At 36.1% G+C, this 24,653-nt stretch overlaps 1 protein-coding gene across 5 annotated transcripts in view; it reads right to left on the bottom strand.

Annotated features, from left to right (window-relative positions):
- WRN (WRN RecQ like helicase) overlaps window positions 1–24,653 on the bottom strand; it is a 152,970-nt gene that overhangs the window by 20,091 nt on the left and 108,226 nt on the right. For 4 of the 5 annotated variants that reach the window (XM_019466845.2, XM_019466846.2, XM_019466849.2 and 1 more), the window contains 8 exons: window positions 21,499–21,640; window positions 13,592–13,762; window positions 13,417–13,514; window positions 12,490–12,562; window positions 11,224–11,300; window positions 6,208–6,283; window positions 5,856–5,968; window positions 3,442–3,556 (listed from right to left, as the gene is read on the bottom strand). In XM_019466845.2, coding sequence (XP_019322390.2) covers window positions 3,442–3,556; window positions 5,856–5,968; window positions 6,208–6,283; window positions 11,224–11,300; window positions 12,490–12,562; window positions 13,417–13,514; window positions 13,592–13,762; window positions 21,499–21,640 — 865 coding nt within the window. The remainder of the gene's footprint in view (window positions 1–3,441; window positions 3,557–5,855; window positions 5,969–6,207; window positions 6,284–11,223; window positions 11,301–12,489; window positions 12,563–13,416; window positions 13,515–13,591; window positions 13,763–21,498; window positions 21,641–24,653) is intronic. The other variant, XM_019466847.2, reaches the window with a different exon arrangement.

Raw genomic sequence — 24,653 nt, 5'->3', positions numbered from 1 at the left:
CTACAAAATTTAAAGTGTAACAAAATGATCAATAATAATATCAATATAATGATAGAGTATTAATATGGTCATTAGGCACTGGGGGGAAAGTCTCTAAAGAACAGTAAAAAATTCGCTTTTTACAAAGAGCTCAAAAAAGGTTTTTACGTTTTTTGTTTTTAATGTTTGTTTATTTTTGAGAGAGAGAGCGAGAGAGAGAGAGAGAGAGAGAAGAGTGCATACTCACGAGACAGGGCAGAGGAAGGACAGAGAGAGAAGGGAGACAGAGAATCCCAAGCAGGCTCTGTGCTGGCAGTGTAGATCCCACAACCTAGGGATCATGACCCAAACCGAAATCAAGAGTCCTACGCTCAACCGACCGAGCCACTCAAGTGCCCCTGTTTTTGTTTTTGTTTTTATCTATTTATCTAAAAAGATAAAATAAGGCTAGAGGGAATAAGTTTTTCGATAAAATATTTGTAATGGCAAACATGATTATAGGACCAGAAATGTCTAGCCTCCCCGTTAGCCAATAAGAGGGAATAACAAATGAACTATAATGTGGACCACTCTGACCCTAAATTTCTTAATCCCTGGAAGTGAATGTTGAATGAATGAATAAACCAAATTAAAATTCAAACTCAGATACCACACCCACAAATTCTAATATATCATAAGTAAATATATCATCACTATATACATATAGTTTAAAAAGATATGTACAAACTGTGGCTCTAAACTTGAAGCATTATCTAAATTCTTCAATATAGTTCTTTAGGACATGTTTAAAAGAAAAAAAGTGGGGAAAGGATTGAAAATATGAGATTAATGAAGAAAATATCTTGAAATAAAGACCAAATGAGAGTTAGTGGTAGAATTATATATGATTCACATAGATACATGAAGTTTCTCCTAGCTGTACCTTTCAAAACATAAGCACAAATACTAAATTAAAAGAATTAAATCCAATAGAACTTGGCTTACTGTTAACCCACAGAAGTTCATTTCTATCCTAAATAAAAAATGAGTCTGTAGATTAGTTCACAGATACCTAGCACGACTGCAGTTTGGTGAACAGAGAGGCCCAGACAATCCAATGACCTAAAGTCGTTGTTTCTAGGCACCCCTAAATTTTCAAGGAAGAGTATTTTTTATTAAATGAAGTGTTTCCATCTGAGACCTGAACGCTGTCAAATTTGGCCCTAAATTCCTAGGAATGCCTAACTAACATCAAACTTCATTAGCCAGATTTCTAGGTATGTCTGTATAACGGTCTAAAGTTGGAGGCAACAATGCGACACTCCTATACCAAAGTTTTGGAAATGTGACCACTGTAAGTTATGCTGATAATCCATACAGATTTTATTATTTAGGGGACAAAATCATGGTATCATCTGTAAACTTGTGACCAAAGGGTTTAGAAACATCCAAAACACTAAGCAAAGTAATATGAGAGCAGTAATCTCAAGAAGATAGGGCTAGAATGTGATTCTAATGAGCAAAAGTCTCATCAAATCATGTTCTATGTAGATAAAAGGCTATGTGGATAGACAGTGGTCAATTGTGGAAACATATAAATAGGAAAGGCAGAACGACAGAAGTAGGCAATGCCTATCCAAGCACTGTCTAGAGGAGAAGATGCCTTAGCTAACTAGATTTGAATAGGACAGCTTCCCGGGCAAGTAATGTATGAGAATGCCTCAACCTGCCTTGATGCTTAGAGACAACTTCAGACACCATCAGAATGCCCCTTGTTATATTCGAGGCATGCTAAGCAACTGTCAGATAAGCCGGCCTCCCATATCCCTTTTTCCTCAATAGGAGAGGAAAACACACTGGCTGGGTCAAGTGAAACTTTCCAGTTGCATTTCTCACTATAAATTAATGAATCTGCATTCCAATATAACCATTTACATTTGCATATGCACACTAGTATACATAAAACCAAGCTCACAGAGAAGGATAATACTCCCCCAAACACAACTATTCTGTGATAAGACATATCAGAGTTTTAAGATTACAAGGATGATTTCTAAAGTGGGATCCAAATGTGCCTGTCCAAAGCTTACAGGAGATTCTTACAAGTAAAAATAGCCCTTTAATATTGTCTTCCAGGGGTGCCTAGGTGGCTGAGTCGGTTAAGTGTCTGACTCTTGATCTTGGCTCAGGTGATGATCTCATGGTTTGTGAGATCGAGCCCCATGTTGGGCTCTGTGCTGACAGTGCAGAGCCTGCTTGGGATTCTCTCTCCCCATCTCTCTCTGCCCCTCCCCCACCCCTCTCTCAAAATAAATAAATGAACTTAAAAAAATTTTTTTAAATACTTCCTTCCATATTTTTAACTCTTCCAACTTTTTATTCCCACCCTGTTATCTTTTATCTTTCTAATTCATCCATTGTTTCTTTAATATGGGGAAGGAAAGTATGCTTTCCATCCTGTACGTGAGGAAATGGAAACCCAAAGAAGTTAAAGAACACTTTAACGTTTGGCTTCCCCAGGTAGACAGTGGTGGAATTAAATTCTTGATTCCCTGATTCTGAGTTTAATAGACTTTCTACCACCTCACAATGCCTCACCTTCTATGTTGGAGTACACAGACTAATAGAGTCTACATGTGGAGTTTAAAGAAAGAAACCCAAAGGTCCCTGTGGAAACGGTCATTTACAGTGAAGCAAGAAGTAAAAGGATAGGAAGAAAACACTATGAAGACTGAAGAGAGGGGGCGCATGGGTGGCTCAGTCAGTTGAGCATCCAATTCTTGATTTTGGCTCAGGTCATGATCTCACAGTTCATGGGATCAAGCCCCATGTCAGATTCTGTGCTAACAGTGCAGAGCCTGCTTGGGGATCTCTCTCCCCCTCTCGCTGCCCCTCTCCTACTCGTGCTCTCTTTCTGTCTCTCAAAAAAAAAAAAAAAAAAAAAAAAAAATTAAATAAATAAATATAGGTAACTAACATGTTTTTATAAGTGATTTACTATACAAACAATCTGAATCGCTTTTTTAAGTGTCCAGTGTGGAAATGAAAATACAGTTGACCCTTGAACAATACAGTGTGAATGGGACAGGTCCACTTATATGCAGATTTTCTTTTCAACAAATACGGTACAGCTCCATAAATATATTTTCTCTTCTTTGATTTTTCTAATAACATTTTCTTTTCTCTAGCTTACTTTATTGTAAGAATATAGTATATAAAACATATAACATAAAAAATACGTGTTAATCGACTGTCTGTGTTCTCAATAAGGCTTCCAGTCAACAGTAGGCTACTTAGTAGGTAAGTTTTGGGAGATTCAAAAGTTATCTGTAGATTTTTGATCGTGTGGGGGTCAGCGCCCCTAATGCTCCACATTGTTCAAGGACCAACTGTAAATGGAGAAAATACTGCTGTTGAAAGGTGTTTCTAAAATTATTAAAAAATGTTTATTCTCACAGTTCCTGAAAAATCACAGTATTTTACCTGAATGCTATTTTTTTGACAGAAATGTTTGATAACTTCCAACAGAGGGGCCAACATAAGAGCTTTGCCTTCAGAAACACCATCGATCCTTTTCACATTTTCAACTGCAGTAGGTCTGTCATTCAAAAAAATTAAAAGGTCAACAAACCACTAAAACATTATCACTCCAGTAACATAGCTGATATTTAGTGTCATACTAACAGTAAACATATATTTTTCCAACAATCAGAAACAATGTGTAATACAGGCACTCATATTTTATGATGTCTTTCTTTGCTTTCCACCATTTAAAGATTTGCCATTTTAGCAATTTATGAGTAAAAACACCACCACCATTGTCACCACAGAAACACGGTACTAACTGATAAATAGGGTATTATCATGAAGAAACTAATGTTCTATTCTATGACTGATCTTATTATTATTTTTGTAAATAATTAAAAAAAGGCTACTATGAGGCCCGGGGCACCTGGGAAGCTCAGTCAATTAAGTGTCCAACTCTTGATTTCAGCTCAGGTCACGATTTCTCAGTTCATGAGATCGAGTCCTGCATTGGGCTCTGCGCTGACAGCATGGAGCCTGCTTAGGATTGCCTCTCTCCCCTCTCTGTGTCTCTCCCCGGCTCATGCACGTGTGCTCTCTCTCTCACTCTCTCTCTCTCAAAATAAATAACTATGAGGCTTTAACTGCGGACAACTGACAGGCTAAGAAACAAAAAAGAAAATCCCATTCATTATTTACGAAGTATTTACCGGTAACAACAAACCTGCTAACTACTTTAGGCTTTTAAGTCACTATTTCTTACTGTATCCAATATCCAAGAGACTGTATGTTGCCTACCTTCTAAAAATCTGCCAATCTCATGATTATTCTTTTTCCTTCAAACAACTTCACTAAATATTAAAGTGTGGTCTTGGAATATTTATTTATTTGTTATTATTATTTTTGAGACATGGGGCAGAGAGAGGGAGAGAGAGAGAATCCCAAGCCGGTTCTGCACTGTCAGTGTAGAGCCTGACATGGGGTTCGATCCCATGACCAGGAGATCATGACCTGAGCCAGAATCAAGAGTCAGAAGCTTAACTGACAGAGCCACCCAGGCACCCCTGAATACTTACTTTTAATGAAATAATTATTATAAAATATAAGCGCTATATTCTATTATTAAAATTTCTACACTAAAGTAACACCTTTTGGATAAAATTTAGTGACAAGAACAATTTTTTAAAAGAAAGTATAAATGATGAATACAATTTCCAAACAACTATTCTTTGTTAATATTTCTTCTAAATATTTATTGACCAACTTGTGTTTATTAGGCATTGTGTTAGGTGCTTCGGAAGACAGAAAATGATGAGAACATAGTGTCTTTATGCACAGAGTTTAAAATCTGCAAGATAGAACACATGTATACCAATAATAATAATAACAAAAAAAGTAAGTAAAGCATTGTGTAAGAAGTGCCATAGAAGCTTCTTCTAAATTTAACTTTAGTCCTTTATGAATTCTAGCGAGAGGAATTACTTTGCTGTTAAAGAGCATATAAGACTTCATGGAAAAAATAATTAATAAAGCCAGATCTTAAAGGATTCCCTAAAAGGAGTTTTGGGGAATCAAAGAAACCACAAGGCAGAAGCAACACTGTAAATAAATATATGGAAGTTGAAAGTGGGTCTTTAACAAATGGTAAAGAGCCTAGGTAAGATAAACCATTCAAAATCGTATGACTTGGCTGGAAAAGGTGGTTTCAGTCCATAAATGGAGGGGCCTGAATTATAAGCTACAGAAGTTAAGACAGTGGGGAACTAGTTAAGCAGAAGTACAACATGATAAAGACTGATTTAGTGTCATATTATCAGGTGAAACAGAGAGGGAGAGATGAAGGAAAAAGTAACTGGCTTTTGCAATAGTCCAGGAGCACTGGTCCAAACTAACAGGGTGTCACTAAAAAGAGAGAGGAGAGAATACACAGACACATAAGGAATATTTACATGAAAAGGTCTCAAAACTATTTAAATAAGACAAAGATGGGGATCCATGTTAGAAGAGTGAAAATAATACCCGGGGTTTTAAACGTGCATCACTGAGAACATGATGGTATGAATTTAAAAAAGTAAGATATTCAGGAAGAGTTTTGGTAGTTGCCTGAAATGCATGTATGGAGGCTTTGTGGATAAAGAGTTAGATTTTATATAGAATGAATCTGATTGCTGAAAACTGTTGATTTTCATTGACGTAGAAACATGGGTCTATAGCTCGGTGGTGACATTGTGGGCAGCAGCATGGGAGACTGGGGAGTCAACGCACAGACACGACAGCTGGACCCAAAGTCATACTATCACTTAACAATCCATGTTACAAATACATTACGTTAGAAGAAAATAAGTTAGAACATATGCAAACAGACAGCTTACCTTATTTTGGCCATATCCAGCAGTATCTTATTTGTTGCCAGAATAGCGGGAGGAACACCCTTTTGATTGGCATGTTCCTGCCTTGCTTCCACCAGTATGCTATACAGCATAGTCTGAACAAAGAACAAAGAAAACAACTCAACATTTTTTGGTTTTTTTTCAAATGTACTTGGAAAAATCCAGCCTTCTATTTTTAGAGCTTCAGATATTACATTTTCCCTTAGGGTGAAAACTAAACTGTATCTCAGACTCCTTGCTAAAGAACAATTTTTAAAATACTGGCAAAAAAATTTTAAGCATGCATATGTTCACAACTATCCTTTCAAATACTGCCTTTTCACAAAAGCCATACCTGAGTCTTCTGCTCTTCAGCTGAAATAACAGGTTCTGAGGACTTGTAAGATTTTCCTGGTGAATGTACCATGATGCTAAAATATTTAAAAGAATGTAAATGATAAAAGCTTTTCTTTCTCCAAGATCACTTTTTATTTAACCCCCAAAATGAGAATATTGTTCCAAGTCAATAGTAACATTTATTCTTCATAATACCAGTAACATAATTGTGATCTACAACAGCCTAGATTTTCAATAATTTCAATCAAATGCATTCATTATAATGGTAAAGTTAAAACTGCAATTGGAATTCATCAAAAATGAGTATGTTTAAAAACAGCACTTTCCCTACCCTCATCCTCAACTAAATGCTTTAATACTCCCTATCTATAATGAAAATAACTCTTTTTTGACCAAGAGAGAATCTATTGATTCTTTACTGTGATAGATGCTAAAGAATCTACGATTCTTTACTGTGATATCACTAATTTTTGGCTGGTGAGGCACATTAGCATGGAATTAATCAAATTGTTCACACTTTTCTTCAGAATCAAACAAAAATAAGCCAAAGAAAATACTACCGCTTTTGGCTCCTCAAAAGGATAAGAAACACCCAATTAGCAAACAACACGGAAGGTGAGAGGCAGCAAAATAGAAAACCATTTTCTTTAACAAGCATTTCTCACTGATAAAGTAATTATAAGGAGAAACAGTTATACAAATGAAATTATATGGAATAGCCCATATAAAAGATGCCACATTTAAATAAAGTCCTCCTTTGGTAAAGAAAGGGGGGAACATGTTTGATACCTGAGAAATGTTTATAAATTTCTCTGTTGCAAGAATTCAAAATCTACAGTGTAAAGTAAGATTTCCACAATTACCAAATCTTATCACTAAAATAAGTAGATGTAAGCCTGAGAAAAGATACGTCAGTTCAAGGAATTAGTAATATCAGTTTACTCAAGATAATTATAAATTTGTTTTAAATAATATAATTACATTGACCTTTATCTTAATATTTATAAAAATCTTTATACTAATGTACTGTTTGCAAAATGGTATTTTAAATGATTTCAAAAATAAGTTTTATCATCTATACTAACAAATTTTGGGTAACATAGCCCTAAAGCAGAAATATACATGGAGAACATTTAATAAAAAATATTTTGCCTATGAATGTTATTACAAGTGCACAGAAGAAAAGTTCAAAATTACTACTATGAAAATCACCAAAAAGTAGAGATGTTGTATCCACGAAACAAGAAAATGTTGTTATGTTAAAGAAAGAAGAAAGAGGGGCGCCTGGGTGGCTCAGTCGGTTAAGCGTCAGACTTCAGCTCAGGTCAAGATCTCACAGTCCATGAGTTCGAGCCCCACATCAGGCTCTGGGCTGATGGCTCAGAGCCTGGAGCCTGCTTCCGATTCTGTGTCTCCCTCTCTCTCTGCCCCTCCCCTGTTCATGCTCTGTCTCAAAAATAAATAAACGTTAAAAAAAAAAAAAAGAATGAAGAAAGAGAACAATAAATAGTTCTTAGAAATTAAATTTTTGAAAAATAAAATTAAAATCTTACTAGATGGAAGGGAATATAAAGCCAAGGAACTCTCCAAGAGAATAAACAAAAAGAGATTAAAAACAAGGGAAAAGAAAAATAAGGAACAAGAACACTAAAAACCAAGCAAAGAAAACAAAAAAGACAATTACTAACATCAAGGAAAATAAGGTAGTGGTGGCCATAGTAACAAAGTTTGGCTTAGTAGTATATAATGTTTGAGTAGGTTTAATAACATAAAAACAAATTGTTAATCTGACCAAAACTTGAAATGTAATTGCTTTGGTCAAGAGGGGAATGAAGGAAGGGAAATGAGGGGAAGGCATATGGAGGATAAGCCCTAATCCACCATTATAGAATGTCAACAAAAAAATTTCCAAAACTAGTTGGTCCAAAACCAGTAATCTAAGTATGCCACTTAGAAATATGGTGGCAGGGGCGCCTGGGTGGCTCAGTCAGTTAAGCGTCCGACTTCAGCTCAGGTCATGATCTCGCGGTCTGTGAGTTCAAGCCCCGCATCGGGCTCTGTGCTGACAGCTCAGAGCCTGGAGCCTGTTTCAGATTCTGTGTCTCCCTCTCTCTCTGACCCTCCCCCGTTCATGTTCTGTCTCTCTCTGTCTCAAAAATAAATAAATGTTAAAAAAAATTAAAAAAAAAAAGAAATATAGTGGCAAATATCAGAGAGCCCAGCTGGAAGATTTGAGGATGACTGCTTCTACAGAACAGAACAAAGTAGGTTTGGGAAGGGTGTGAACTGGTGTGCTTTGTGACATGCCATTAAGTACCAATTTTAAAACCATGTACATGTATTATTTTTTTAATGTTTATTTATTTTGAGAGAGAGAGAGTGTGTGCAAGCTGGGGAGGGACACAGAGAAAGGGAGAGAGAGAAGAAACCCAAGCAGGCTCCACACTGTCATCGTGGAGCCCCAGGAGGAGCTCAATCTCACAACCCATGAAATCATGGACCAGAGCCAAAATCCAGAGTCCCATGCTTAACCAACTGAGCCACTCAGGCGCCCCCATATGTATGATTTTCATAAAAATTCAAATGAACTTTAAAATAATAGTTATTGATGTGTAAGCATCACTCTCACTTCTCTACACTAAGCCCATACATTAAAGTTAGTATCTGGACTACTCCACAGGTGTCTCAAACTCAGTACATCTATCAATAAACTCCTTGTCCCCTTAATATCCAACAATCTCTCAAATCGGTGTTCCTCTTATGTTGCCAGTGACGGGAGGGACAACACTCTTACCCGTAATCAAAGACAGAAACCTAAGTGTCATGTTCAACTTCTCCATTTTCCTCAGCCCACCTGAATTTCCAATCACCAAGTCCTAACAATTCTATCTCCTAAATATCTTACAGTTCTATTTCTGTCCATGCCCACTGCCACTTCCCTCATCTATGTTCCCATCTTCTCCTGAAAATTCTACTGCAATAGCCTTATTTCTGTCTCTACACTCTGATCCTCTAGCCTTCTAATCCCTCCACAGCAAGAGTCACTGATCAAGAGTCAGCACACTAGGGTGCATGGGACAAATCCATGTGTTCTGATAAGGTTTGTAAGCTAAGAATGGTTTCTTACATTTTTAAACAATTTAAAAAAATCAAAAGAACATTTTGTGACATGTGAAAATTATATGAAATTCAAATTTCAGTGTCCATAAATAAAGTTTTATTGGAACACAGCCACACTCATTTCTTTACATATCATTTATGGCTGCTTTAAGGCTACAACAGCCAAGTGGAGTAGTTAGACAGAGACCACATGACCCACAAAGCCTAAATTATTTACTATCTGATCCTCTATGGAAATGCCAACCTCTGTTCTCAGTCATAAATTGGATGTCACTATCCTACTGAAAATCCTCTTAGATCTCATCTCAACTGATCAAGTTGAGTGCCTGAAAGGAAACTGGATATTCTGGACCCTATTTAATTCTCCAGTCTTAAATATTTACCACTCCCTCACTTCCCTCTACCAGGAAATTGCTAGCATACTTGTTGAGCTCCTCGTCGTATCATACCTTCTTTTGCTTTCAGGTTTTAATATATGGGCCATTCCTCTGCTCAGAAAACTTCCCCTCATTTCACTTCACTTCTACCCAAGCCTTGATCAAGTGTCACTTCCAAACTGCTTTCCCAAAGTGTTGCAACCCTGAATTGTAATTTTATGTTCCCTTACCTGTATATCTCACCAGAGTATAAACCCTGGGAGGGCCCGGGGGGTGGGGGGGCTATGTCTCTGTTTTTCCCCACTCAATCCCACTGTCTAGAATAATACCTGGCACAAGAAGATGCCTAGCAAAACCACAGTAAATGTTTAAATGAAGAAATGCTTCCGCATACTGAATGGATATATTGTTTTATACACTACTTAACCTTTTTATTTACATAAAATGTAGTAATTACTCCATATCTAAACAAAAAGAAATTGTTTTGAGGGGAAGACGTATTATAGTAAATGTTTGTCAGATCCAAAGTAGTATTCTCTAAGTGAGAAATCCATTAGAAAGTAACAGTATCAGGGCGCCTGGGTGGCTCAGTTGGTTAAGTGTCCAACTCTTGGTTTCAGCTCAGGTCACGATCTCACGATTTGTGAGTTCGAGCCCCGCATCAAGCTCAGTGCTGACAGTGCAGAGCCTGCTTGGGATTCTCTCACCCTCTCTCTCTGCCCCTCCCTCATTCGTGCTCCCAGGCTCGCTCTCTCTCTCAAAACAAACTCAAAAAATTAAAAAAAAAAAAAAAGAAACAGCATCAGAGCACATTAATTTATTTTCACCTGATACATATATAAACATAGTCCATTCAGTAATCTGTGTATAAAGGTCCTGACAAGTTTTTCAAATTCTCCATCTTCAGACCTTCTGTAATTCTGTACATTCTCCATACTTCCATTAAGTCAGCAAGTCAGACAGCAAGCTCCAAAGTACAATAGGTACATTCATTATTTGTACCAACTCTCATATTTACCATTTTATATTGCCATATAATGTATTTTAAGTGGGCTGGAAATATATATTTTATACAAATATAATGAGTGCTTAGATGCTAGAGGTTGACAAATATAGATTTGAAAGTCAGCTCTGGTATGAGCTATGTGCAACTGAACAAGTTAGTTAACTTCTTCACCCTTGGTATCTTCAACTTTAAAATGGGAATGAATAGCAGTGGTTAACTCATAGGCTGTTGTAAGAATTAAATAAGATATTACAAATAATATACTTAGCATTTAGTACAGAGTTTGGCAAACAATAATACCCAAGAAGTGTTAGTTATTAAATTAATGTTAATACTATCATTTTATAGGTCTTCTTCAATAATTCTAACACTGGAGGCTTATGCTTTAACTTTTAACTTCCTTCTGCCAACTGAAATAGCCCAACATCTGACAGATATTTACCTTTAGGAAAGGAAGAAAAAAGGTATTGATATAGTAAGTTATAGAAAATAAAAATTTTCAACTCTGTACCTTCTTTTGGGAATGTTACTGCCAGAAGAAATTTTATCAGATGCTTTGTAAGAATACATCTTCTCCAAGTTAGACTGCTTTTAAACATAGAAAGGTCCATTAAAAAAATCCAAAGTTTCAAAAACTTTCAAATATGAAAAGAATATGACATAAAATCTCACGATTACAATTTCTCCTCTAAGTCATCAAATAAATCACCTGAAAATAAGCTCTTAGATTATCAACTTCTAGGATGCTACTGGCAGTTAGTCCTATTCCTCCCAAATCTAGAGAATATATGATCAAAACAATTATTTGAGATGCAGCAGAGGCCAAAGTTACAAAATGATTCAGTTACACTCTGCATACTTTAATAAAACAAAAACTTTACCAAAAAATTTAATTCACCACATTTTCCTATTACTCCAGTGTTCCAATTACGTGAAGTCTACCTGTGGGTATTTAATCTATAATAGTTATCTAAGACCCAAAACATAAAAGAAGAACATATGTATGCATGTGTGTATGTGAGTGTGTATATAGTTTTACTGAGAACTTTTAGGAATCGGGCTTATTTGTTTTCTATCAATTATATGTATCATAATGTGTAAAAAAGAAAAAAACTCCAGGCCAAATGAGTTATAAAATAGGCTTTAAAAAAATCAAAATACGGGGCACCTGGGTGGCTCAGTCGGGTGAGCGTTCGACTTCGGCTCAGTTCATGATCGAGAGTTCGAGCCCCCCATCAGGCTCTCTGCTGACAGCTCAGAGCCTGGAGGCTGCTTCAGATTCTGTGTCTCCCTCTCTCTCTGCCCCTAACCCACTCACATTCTGTCTCTGTCTCTCTCAAAAATAAATAAACATTAAAATTAATTAATTAATTAAAGTTTTAAAAAGTTAAAAAATCAAAATAGGTGTGCCTGAGTGGCTCAATGAGTTAAGCATATGACTTTAGCTCAGGTCATGATCTCACAGTTCGTGGCTTTGAGCCCCATGTCGGGATCTGTGATGACAACTCAGAGCCTGGAGCCTGCTTTGGATTCTGTGTCTCCCTCTCTCCCTGTTCCTCCCCTGCTCGTGCTTTTTCTCTCACTCTCTCAAAAATAAATAAACATTAAAAAAATCAAAATAAGTTACTTCTCAAATATTTCTGCTATTGATCCCAGAAATTATATACTGCATATTTTATTGTTCATTTCGCTACTCTTTCCAAAGTTTATGTTTTGTTATATGAAGCATTTCACTTAATAAGGAAATAAATAAGAACCACCTCTTTAACAAACAAACCTTCTCTGCAGTTAATTCAGTTGGTTCTCGAGTATAGGAACACTGTTGCATGCCAAGTGATACGGTTTTAGAACTGAAAAATAATAAAATTAAGTTATCTCAAATGTCAAAGTGTAACTATCTAATTATCTGATATCGTCACACCTCCACTCTTAGAAAGGCAGATGAGATTTCATTACTGTTTCAGAAATGAGGATTTTTTAAAATAATTTTTTTTAGAACAAGCTCTGGAATGTGCTTTTTAAGCTCTTCAAAGTTTAAGTTTAAAGCTCCTTAAAGTTTAAGTTTAAAGCTCTTTAAGGTGTTTGAAGTTTAAAAGAAAAATTGACAATCTAATGCACAATTATAAACAATTACAGTGAACAACACTATTATAAACTTCAAAGTTGCAATGACACTAGGTTGTTCTCAACACAGAAAGAAATATTTGACATGCTAGAAGTTTTAGCTAAAGTACTGTAGTAATCATACTGTAGTGTATAAATCTATCAAACCAATGTTATACACTTCAAACTTACACGATGTTGTATGTCAATTATATCTCAATTTTTTAAAAAAAGGAAAAAAACCAAATGATCAACAACATGTAAAGATATTAAAAAGAAGGCAACAAGTATATTCCCTTCCCACCTTCTACACATAAGAAGGAAATATAATGTATTGACTCTTCAACACTGATCTCAGCACTGCTTCATTAACCAATGGGAAAGCAGCTTTCTAAATACCTCATCTACTTTTTATCAACCAAGAAAATGTTCTATGATTTCTCTTTCACCCACTGACTCCCACCCTCAAACTAGCTAAAAGAGGTATGCTAAAACAATCTTTACTCATTTTATCTTTGTGGTGTCTGTAAATTGGTATAATTTGACATTTCAACTACAAAAAATCCAGAAGTTAAAAAAAAAAAACACCTGAAAAACGAACCTTGGTTGAGGAAACTCTGTTAGACACAATTCTTCATTAGCTTGAAGGATAAGTTTCTTAGGAAATTCTGTTTTGGCTTTATCAAGCCAGTCTCTACCCTGTTGAATACAAGAAGAATCTCTTAATGAAGAGTGAGTAAAATTAAATCAAACAGGTAGACTTGTACATTGTTTACCTTTTTTGTAAGAGTGCAAATCCTTATAAATTTGGAATACCCAGGAATTTCCATCAAGAATCCCTCAGTCATGAGCTGACGGGACAAAGCCTTCCACCAATTCTCTGTGTGATCCTTGCCATTGCCAAATAAATCATGTCTGCGATATTGATCTGCAAGACGCTGGGAATTCTGAAATTAGGAATAAAATCAATATCTAAAAACGCTTATTGAGTTAAACAGGATAAGTGAAACAGAACTGTCTATTCATTTTTGGGGTTTAACACTAAATCTCAGCTTTAAAAACGTATGAAATTTTATGCCCATCCTGCTTGTTCTGAATACTTAAGCCATAAATAAATATATAATCAAAGTAGAGTTGCTTTTCTGTCTAAAATAATGGCAGGTAATTCTGCATATAATTCACACGCATTTTACAATGCATAGGCTGGGATATGTTTGTAATATTTAACCTAGGCTATTTAGACCTTTTATTAACATACATTGTCTGAAAACAGAAATCATCATCTGCAGCATGAGACTAGGAGCTTGGGTATTAATGTGTGTGATCCAGCAGCTAGTAATCAGTGAGTACATGGCAACTCACTTCCCACTGCATGGCTGCATTTGTGGTGCTTTTGTTCAAGAGGTACTGCAAAGTTTACTTCATCACTCCTTTTTTTTTTTTTTAACGTTTTTATTTATTTTTGAGACAGAGAGAGACAGAGCATGAACGGGGGAGGGGCAGACAGAGAGGGAGACACAGAATCGGAAGCAGGCTCCAGGCTCTGAGCCATCAGCCCAGAGCCCGACGCGGGGCTTGAACTCACGGACCGCGAGATCGTGACCTGAGCTGAAGTCGGACGCTTAACCGACTGAGCCACCCAGGCGCCCCTACTTCATCACTTCTGATTTAGCTGCTTGACTGAGATACCCCAGAAAAAGCAACTGCATGCTACACAGTTGCTGTTTTTGAGATTTTTTTTTTTCCTAAGTGAAGAGAGGATCCCAAACTGAAGACTCTTTGCAAGCCATCAAGTTTTAACAATGTTGGGGAAGCTTGTCTGTCACGTGCAATTCTCTTGTCATCTAATGGAAATGACTCTTCCCACATTCCCCCCCACAAAGTACTTTTCCTTTCATTCGCTCTGCCCTCTCACTACCTCCTTCCCATACCCTACACATTTAAGTACCACCTTTAAATGTCTATAGTATTACACAGACAAAGTGCTTTATGGAAAGTTGCTCCTCTCTAATGTATTTGTGGTGAATAGGGCAGATGGTAATTCAAGAGTCATTCTAACCTTCATCCACTGTGACTTCTTTTCTTGCAGAATCTGGAAAGTTACAAATACTGCTTCTCAAAATCCCTTGCAGCTAGAGTTCTGGGTATGATTTAAGTTCCACTATTCAGATGCATTTTTTCATGACATCTATAGGCAGGAAGTTGAGCTAAGGATACTCTTCCACTATTTTTTGCAGGTATGCAGGATCATGGAGGTAGGTGTTTGCTTTTTATGAGGAAGTGTTAGCACAGAACCCAGCATACAACTACTGGCTTCCTGAGTATCAAGGGGCATCCATTTTTCTGGATACAGATTATAGCGACTGCAGGGTGATTACCAGAGCAAGTACAAGGGGAACCTCCCTGATTGTTAGAGCTCCCTCTTTGGTGCACTTTGGGGTCTGGTGCTGTAGCAGTGGCTTGCCAAGCTGACAGATAGCTTCTTGTCACAGAAGAGGCAGCAGCTCTTAGGATCGACTATACAGTACAATGTTATCAACAATACCATAAGCTATTTAATGCACAGTAATACATACTTTTCTGTTTAAATTACTTAGAGTGATCCTGAGATAATATAAATTCTGTATTTTAGATTATGTTTCAAAAACATTCATCCTTTGAATATGTCAAGAGGTTACTATATTCTAAAAATTTTAATATAAAATGCAGTCTAAAATTTTAGAAACAGGCAAAGCCTGCTATTCAACATTTTTACATTTCACCTATACTCCATGAAGGTTTAACAACCAGTGCATTTAAAAATCCAGGGATCAGGGGCGCCTGGGTGGCGCAGTCGGTTGAGCGTCCGACTTCAGCCAGGTCACGATCTTGCGGTCTGTGAGTTCGAGCCCCGCGTCGGGCTCTGGGCTGATGGCTCGGAGCCTGGAGCCTGTTTCCGATTCTGTGTCTCCCTCTCTCTCTGCCCCTCCCCCGTTCATGCTCTGTCTCTCTCTGTCCCAAAAATAAATAAAAAACGTTGAAAAAAAAAAAAAAATCCAGGGATCAAAATCAAAACAATTTATAGGATGAGTTCCAGCAGACATGACTCAAGCACTATAAAGGCTCTCTATTACGAACGTATTGGTTTTACTCAGCTGACGAGAATGTTACAGCTACCAGTTTATCATTCTGGAACGTTAAACATGTGAATACAAGTGAAAGAGCCTAATTAAAACCGATTCCTCATACAAAGGAAATCTAGGCTGCAATCAGATTAAACTGGAATGAATTCTGATCAGAGACACATTGGTGCCTAGATACTGAGCTTAACACATAGGCTTCTGATAGGTTTAGTTAACAGAGTCTATAACACGCATTCTATTTATCTTAAAAATAAAAATAGAAATAGAAGTCTTTTTATTAAAATGGCTAAGTAATGAGCTTTAATATCATGATAATTATATTTACCAAAACTTTACTGGAACAAGATTTAGAGAAACAGAAACACCCGGGTACAACATGGTACCTTTTTCCTTATTAACAATCCCTATAGCCTGCTTCGGATTCTGTGTGTGTCTCTCTCTCCCCCTCCCCTGCTCATGCTCTGCCTCTCTCTGTCTCTCAAAATAAATAAATGTTAAAACAAACAAACAAAAAAAAATCCCTACCTACGCCAACTGACTTTGAGTTGACTTAAACAGAATGTTTAAAATCAAACATCAGAGACTTTCAGAGCTAGAAGGAACACTGGAGCTCTTTGATCTACTTGGTCACTTTTTACTCATGTTGCTAACAAATAATCAGAGGCTCAAAGATGTTTAGTGGAAGCCTAAGGTCCTAGAACTAGAACACAGACCTCAAGACTACTAGTTCTAATCTTTTATTACTATATTATGCGTACACACACACACAAATATACCTATACAACACACACATACACAACATAGATACTATATATGCATATAGTATATATGCATATACATAAACATATACATACACATATACATACACATACACATTGATGATAGTCACTCCAGCAAGACTACCTGGATTCACATCACAGCTCTGGCACTTACTAGATTCTTGACTTTGGGCAAGTTACTTAACTTATCTGGGTTTCTATTTCCTCAGCTGCTATAGAAGTATTAACAATAGCATCTATCTCCTGGGGATGTGATGAAGACTGAGTACCCAAGACAGAGCCTGGCTCAGTAACATTAACTTTCTTCTTATTAGTTAACAGCTGATGCTTTGACTCAACCTGAATTTCTTAATCTAAAAGAAAATCCATGACTTAGTACCTAGTCGGTTTTCCCTGTAACACCTGTAATGGCACTCTATCTCTGCTAGGAGCTTATACTAATAGTAGGAGATTCTATTGTTTGCAAACTGGTAACACCAAAGATATTAAATTGCCTAACCAGTACTTATTAGCAATCTCAACACTAAAATTATTCCTCTAGCCTTTCCTTTCATAAGAAAGAAAGAAAGAAGGAAAGAAAAGAAGGAAAGGAAAGAAAGCAAGCAAGCAAGCAAGCAAGCAAGCAAGCCTGAAGGCAATGGACACATTTAATAGTAGGAAACAGTGAGATTTTTTTCTAATCAACAAGGAGTAATTGTCCTTCCCCTCACGATCAATAATCATCATGAATGCTATGTACCATTGAATAAATTTACGTTGTCTTGTGTCCATGGCAATCCTCATGCCCAGAAAGCTGCTATAGAGACTACTGGATTTGGGCACTGATTTTAAGGAAGGCACATTTTACACACACATCCCATACCAGTCGCATTCATTCTCCAGATCATTGAACCCAAAAACAAAAGTGTAAAATCGCCTGTGAATAGCATAATAAATAGAAAAGGCACTAAACGGTAGTCAGGAGGGCTGCTTGCTCATCCTGATTCTGCAACAAGGTAATAGTATGATCAGGGCAGGTCCTCTAACTCTTAGGGATTCAGCATTGATCACTGTAAAATAAGGCGATACACAGGGTTAAATAGTCTTTTTGCTTTAGGAGTCTACAGTTCTTTAAGACACACTCAAAAAGGGAAATTATCTCACTCTTTTATTTTAAAAATTAGGTTGGGATAATAAAGGACACCAAACTGGCATATCAAGGAATGTGGAAACCTACTAATTAGCAGATAAGAGTTAGAATGAAGTGAGAAGACTGGCTGGGACACACGACCCAAAGAATCACTTTCTGATAAAAGCAAAATCTCTGAACCTCTACCTAGCAGAGAAAACAAATGCACTTGCCACTTATCTGAAGTAACTTCTTTAAAAATCACAACTATTTTGTGTGGTCATTTTTTGTGGTAGGAATGTCACATTCTCCTCCACCTTTCTTCCCTCATTCCATCTCTAAATGCCAAAATCTACTGTATCTCCCACAAAACAAGAAGTTCCAGTGATAGTGGCAGAATCACAAAGACTTCTCTAATTTCTCAGCTATTAACAAGCACTCTCTTGAGGACTCAGATCTACTCATATGTCCTTTATCTCTTTCAATGCTACACTATACTATCTAGCTAGCTAGCTAGCTAGCTATCATTAACACCTTTCCTATTAGATGATGAGTTTCATGTAATTCAGGTTTGGGATTCCCCACAAAACGCAGTGTCTTACACACACACACACAAAGATGTTTAATAATTAGTGGGAAAAAATAGGTATAAGCTCTAACTCAACAAGTTTTAAATCTGCATGTTATTTAAGTGCAAACAAAAGCAGCCTAGTTTCTATTTACATTTTCACTTTGTTCCTTTTGACTTTTTCCCAATTCCCACAAGCCAAAGAAGTTTAGAGCTGCCACTCCAGGGCTTAACAAAGTCACTCCCAGAGCTGTTATTCTAAGTGCAAAATAAAATCAAAAGATTAAAAAATATCTATCTCTAGGATTATATTTCAATCAGACAAAATAGCTTACCCAGAAAATTAAATGGATAACCCTCTTCTGTATGATAGATTTAAAACTATACAGGGTGATTAAAACTACCAATAGTTTGCTAGTGGCTGCCTAGTCAAAGCATCTTTTATCAAAAGTGTTACCTAACTCTGGAGCCGTGACAAGGTTTAGCACTTTGATAATGTGATTAAAAATGCGGTTTCACTTAATGTCTTGGTTATTAAAATTAAGGACTGTGTTTCTGTTTTCTATAAAATCATGATAACTGCATATCTTAACCACTCATTCACACAGGGTGTTTAAAAATATTTATGTGGTGAGATGTTTAGACAGCTAAAACAAAGTTCCTTAGGCAACATTTCTACTATTTAATCACTAATTAAAACTTTGTTTTAAAAACAAAATTTTAGGGGCGCCTGGGTGGCTCAGTTGGTTAGGCATCCGATTTCAGCTAAGGTCATGATCTCATGGTTCGTGGGTTCAAGCCCCAAGTCGGGCCTGTGCTGACAGCTCAGAGCCTGGAGCCTGCTTCGGATTCTGTGTCTCCCTCTCTCTGCCCCCCCCCATGCTCACGCTCGCGCGCACTCTCTCAATCTCTCTCTAAAAAATAAACATCAAAAAAATGTGGTTTTTTTTAAACAAAAAAGCAAATTTTAAACTCCGTTCACAAATGCCTGAATGGCTGCATAACTGTTTATACCATTTAGAAATATCTTGTGTAAGAAAGGAGAAACATATGCTGCTTAAATCATTTTTGTTATATATATATATATATATATATATATATATATATATATATATATATATATATAAAAACATCTTTTTAAAATGCCAAGAGTTTTCAGTTTAAGATATTTATATATTACAGATCAAAATTAACTACAAAGATATCAATTTTTTCTAAATTAGTTAAGGTGGACAATTTGTCAAATTCCTAAAGGAATTATAATTACAATTTTTTAAATAATATCCCAGTAGGTACCAAGATCACTGAAATGGAAGGAAAAAAAATTGCCTTATTTTCCTTGTAGTTAATGTCTACAAATTTTTGTTAAGTGGTACTTTTTGAAAAGTTTTGCACTTTTACCTAGCAAGGGTAGTATAAAATTTCACAAAGAATAAACTTCTTAATTTGAAGACTCCCAGAAGAGACTGTCAGTATAAGAGGTCTGACTTGGTTTTCAAATAATGGGTGAAATTCGATCCCTCTTGTGACCAGTTCAAGTTTGTGTAGGAGCCCACTTACACTTCCTTGTTGATACTGGATACTGCTGGATCCTACCAAATTAAACAAGGATAATTTTTATAAATTACACATTCAACTGGGATATACAGGTTTGGAAGATGACAGAGACAGAAGAAACTTTCACAGATCTCAATTAAACTTAATCTATCCCTTGCAATTTCAAGTCTTTAATAAAAAAGATAGAAAAAAAATATTAGCACTCATAGCAGCTAAATCCAAGTTCCTTAACTTGGAACACTAATTAATTAATTAGCTGTGGTAACACTATTAAATTTCTAATCAAACTGGTGATTTGATAACAAAATTAGAATGGGACGGGGGAACAAATTTTAAATTCCATTCAAAATCTAAAAACATTGCTACCTGAAAAGTGAACATATTTTCAATATTCCACTAAAAATATTTCACAACTAACTTGTCTATTTCTAAACAAGAAAAAAACTCGATATAAATATTTATATGAAGCATTCAAGTATTTAACAAATAAATGCTCACTTAAATTATTTTTTAAATTCTACATACAAAGTGAAATACTCATCTCTACTTTTAAGTATTTTTTTTTTTTTTTTTTTTTACTTTTTTGATAGAACACAAGGAGGGGAAGGGAAGAGAGAGAGGTAGTCACAGAATCTGAAGCAGGCTCTAAGCTCTGAGCTGTCAGCACAGAGCCCGACGCAGGGCTTGAACCCAGACACCGCGAGATCATGACCTGAGCTGAAGTCGGTCGGCCAAACAACTGAGCCACCCAGGCACCCCATATTTTAAGTATATTTTTAATAAATATACAAATTTGTGAAGGATTCTATCTCCCACTTTTGGTTTATTTAACTAATATTAATACCTAATAACTCAGCTTTACTTTGCAGTCTTCTAAATCAGGAATAAAATCATATGAACCAAAGGACTACAGAATTTAAGAGTCATGACTTACTCATATTGTACTTGCAACTGTTAGAATAATTCTGGCACACTAATTGCGGAAAAATAATAAAAGTGGCTGAACTGACTATCACTATTTATTCACTGGTAAGGTCAAACAAAAACTTTGGAATTTTAAATATCTGTGATAAGAAGCAGAATAGAAGTAAAGAAAAAATATACTGCCAAATATTGTTATTGAACTGAGACATTTACAAATAATCGCTAAAGTTAAAGTTTTGTTCAAAGCATTTACTACTTTCCTGGGCACAAAAGAGACAATTTTGTTCTATTTGTATCCTGATACAATGAAAGTTAACTTTTCTTAAGCATCCTAAGAAAGAGCAGGTTAGGGATTCATCCAACCAACTGCAATAAGCTAATACAATGCTTCTAGAAGGAAGTGCAGAGCTGCACATCAACCTGAAATATGAAAACAGGAGTAGGTATGATAACACACAGGTTTTGTCAAAAGTAATGAATGCAGTGCTTAATTGGAACTTAATATGGCTCTCTGAGTTTCTAACAACTCATCTAAGGCCAAAGCTACAATTCTAATACAGCAAACCTCTGAAGAAAAGTATAACAGGAGTGCAAGAAGAACAATGAAGGTGATTCAGACACTTACAGATCCTCGGAGAAATAAAATCGGAAGCCCAATTCCAAACTTTTCTCCTAAGATGTTCACAGCAGATAATAGCTGGAATGCCTGTGGACCAAAGTCCTGTGGGGTATCATCTGAGTCATCAATGGAAAAGCAACGATCCAATCTAAGTAATAATAGGATAGAAAGTTTAGCTAAGGCAAGTACCTTTAGAAATAAAAAGATTTACTGAAATTATTAGCCAAGTTAAAAAAAAAAAATCTCAAATACACCAACTGCTTCATAAGCTACAAATAAAGTTCATTACAGCCATGGAATATAAACCACAATATAGCTCTGCACGTTATGTTGAGAGTTCTCAACCCTAGTGCCCTAGAACACAAGTTTCACAGTTGGTAACTCAGACCATAAACGGAAGAAGAGGAAGGAGTTCAAGCAAGCAGAATGCAGAATTATAGCTTGAAAAGCTCCACTTGACTGATTATATAAATATTGGACTTTTGGGTTAGGTTGTGATCGAAGAAAAAGTTTGTTGCAAAAAAAAAAAAAAAAAAGTAACTTAAAAACCAAATCTCCTATGCAATAAATTATTAAACTCTGATGCCTGTACAATATGACACAAAGATAAACTGCACCTCATTTGAATCCATTTAGAAGTTACATTCCTAAGCCTTCCTTTAGGTAGATTTGGAATTATCATTAATACAAATGAGAATTCTTTAAAGCAGATTGAGAACAAAAGGACTCCTTAGAGAAAATTAACTAATACAGTTCAACTATCTAATTCAATTGCTTTCTTTATAACAAATAGCTTTGAAATAGCAATAAGAATATATTCAATATTCCAGATATAATAATATGTTTGGGGGGGGTAGAGACTATGCTTAGGTTTATCCTCCTATTCTAATTTTCTTTAGTAAGATAATTAGGTCATTAATTCTCTTTTCTAATATGAATAAAGCTATCTGATTCTCACAAAGTACCACCTATACTGGATCTTAGAAGTTTTAATGTAAAGATCTTAAAGTTTTAATTTAATAATAAAGTATTATTGTAAATATCACTGAAGTTCTAAAAATGTTTTAATTTCCATTCTCTTTCTTTGATTTATGACTAATTTAAAAGTGTTATTTTTAATTTCCAAAGGAATGAGAATTTTTCCATCCTCTTCCTTTTTTTTCAATTTTTTTTAATTTTTATTTTCTTAACATTTATTTATTATTGAGAGACAGAGAGAGACAGAGCATGAGCAGAGGAGGGGCAGAGATAGGGGGAGACACAGAATCTGAAGCAGTTTCCAGGCTCTGAGCTGTCAGCACGGAGACTGACGTGGGGCTTGAACTCATGAACCGTGAGATCATGACCTGAGCCGAAGTCGAACACTTGACCGACTGAGCCACCCAGGTACCCCGTCCTCTTATTTCCTTTAATTCAAATACATTGTGATCAGAAAAAAGTGGTGTGTTCAGGGCGCCTGGGTGGCTCAGTCGGCTGAGGGTCCAACTCTAGCTCAGGTCATGATCTCATAGGTTTGGGCTCCACGTTGGGCTCTGTGCTGACAGCTCGGAGCCTGGAGCCTGCTTCAGATTCTGTGTCTCCCTCTCTTTCTCTGCCCTTCCCCTGTTTGCGCTCTGTCTCTCTGTCTCTCTCAGAAATAAACATTAAAAAAAGATTTTTTTTTAATAAAAGAAAAAGTGGTGTCTTCAATACCATTACACAGAAAACTTTTGAGACAACACTACAGTCTAGTCATAGGGGCTAGAAAACTTTTATAAAGGGCCAAGATAGTAAATAGTTTAGGCTTTGTGGGCTATATGGTCTCTGTGTCACAACTACTAGGCATTCAACTCTGCAAAAACAGCCATAGACAACATATAAACCAAAGGGTATGCTGCATTCCCAGATGTTTGGGTCATCCACACAGACAGCAAAGTGGATTTGTTTACCATGCTCTGCTCTAACACAGAATCAAATTTTTTATCCATCTTCCATGTATGTTTGAGAAGTGCAGTCTCTAATTCCATGCTTCCAAGCCAGTGTGCTGTATAGTTAACCTCGGTTCTGAACAGAACCTGCACTCAAGTAGTGCACAGCCTACTGTGCCTACAGGTATTATCATTAGATTTGTGGATCGTGAAGTGAAAATGTTTGAGATACATTGTTCTAACTGCTTAGTACGAGGCTCTAAATACCAAGTGTGTAATAAATCACTTGTTACTACGTTGACCACATTTTCTATAGCTCACCATTGTTGGATTGCTTAACCTGTCAATAACTAAAAATTATATCAAACTCCTCTGCTTTAATGGCGGATTTGTTGATTTTTCCAGCTGTTCTGTCAATTTATACTTTGCATATTTGTAGGGTTTGGGGTTTCTTTTTTTTGAGGTGCATAGAACAATTCTGTCCTCTTGGTGAAGCAACTTTTTGTCACTGCACAGAGATCATCTCCATCCCTAATAGTTACTTTTTTGTCTAATAGTAACGCAGCTACCACACCTAGGTATACAGCTGACCCAACTAGGTATACCATTTGTTTTTATTTTATTTTTTCAATTAATATACAATTGAATTGACTGTATGCCTGAACATGTGTAAACTTCTACAAATTTAACCACATCTATTGATTCATACGCATAGATTCACCTAACTACCACAATCAGCCACCAGCACCATCAGGACCCATAACAACTCCATCACTTCAGACAGTCCCCTGTACTAACAGCCCTTTGTAATCCTACCCTCCACCTCCCTCTAACTGCTGGCAGCCACTGAGATTTTCTTCATTCCTATACTATAGTCTTACTTTTGAGAGAAAATCATATAAATGGGCTCATACTGTAAAACTGGCATGATTTCTTCTTTTAAATGTTTGGTAGAATTTCCCATTTAAGCCATTTTGGTGAGGGAATTTTATTTCCAGAGGTTTTTAACTACGACCTAATTTCTTTAACAGTAACTACTATTTATTAATAATAACAATAATAAAATACTGTTTATTAATATTTGTTACTAAGAAATAAAAACAATAACAATTTATTAATGACAATAATAAATACTGTTAATAATAACCGTAACTGTTATCATTTAATGGTTACTATTAAAGATTATCTATTTCATTGTGGGTGAATTTTGTTAGTTTGAGACTATCAAGGAATTGGGTCCATTTCCTCTGAATA

Source organism: Panthera pardus, unplaced genomic scaffold, assembly GCF_024362965.1.
Source record: "Panthera pardus isolate Hobbes unplaced genomic scaffold, ASM2436296v1 HiC_scaffold_13, whole genome shotgun sequence".
Lineage (NCBI taxonomy): Eukaryota > Metazoa > Chordata > Mammalia > Carnivora > Felidae > Panthera > Panthera pardus.
This window is presented reverse-complemented; position numbering and strand designations above follow the sequence as displayed.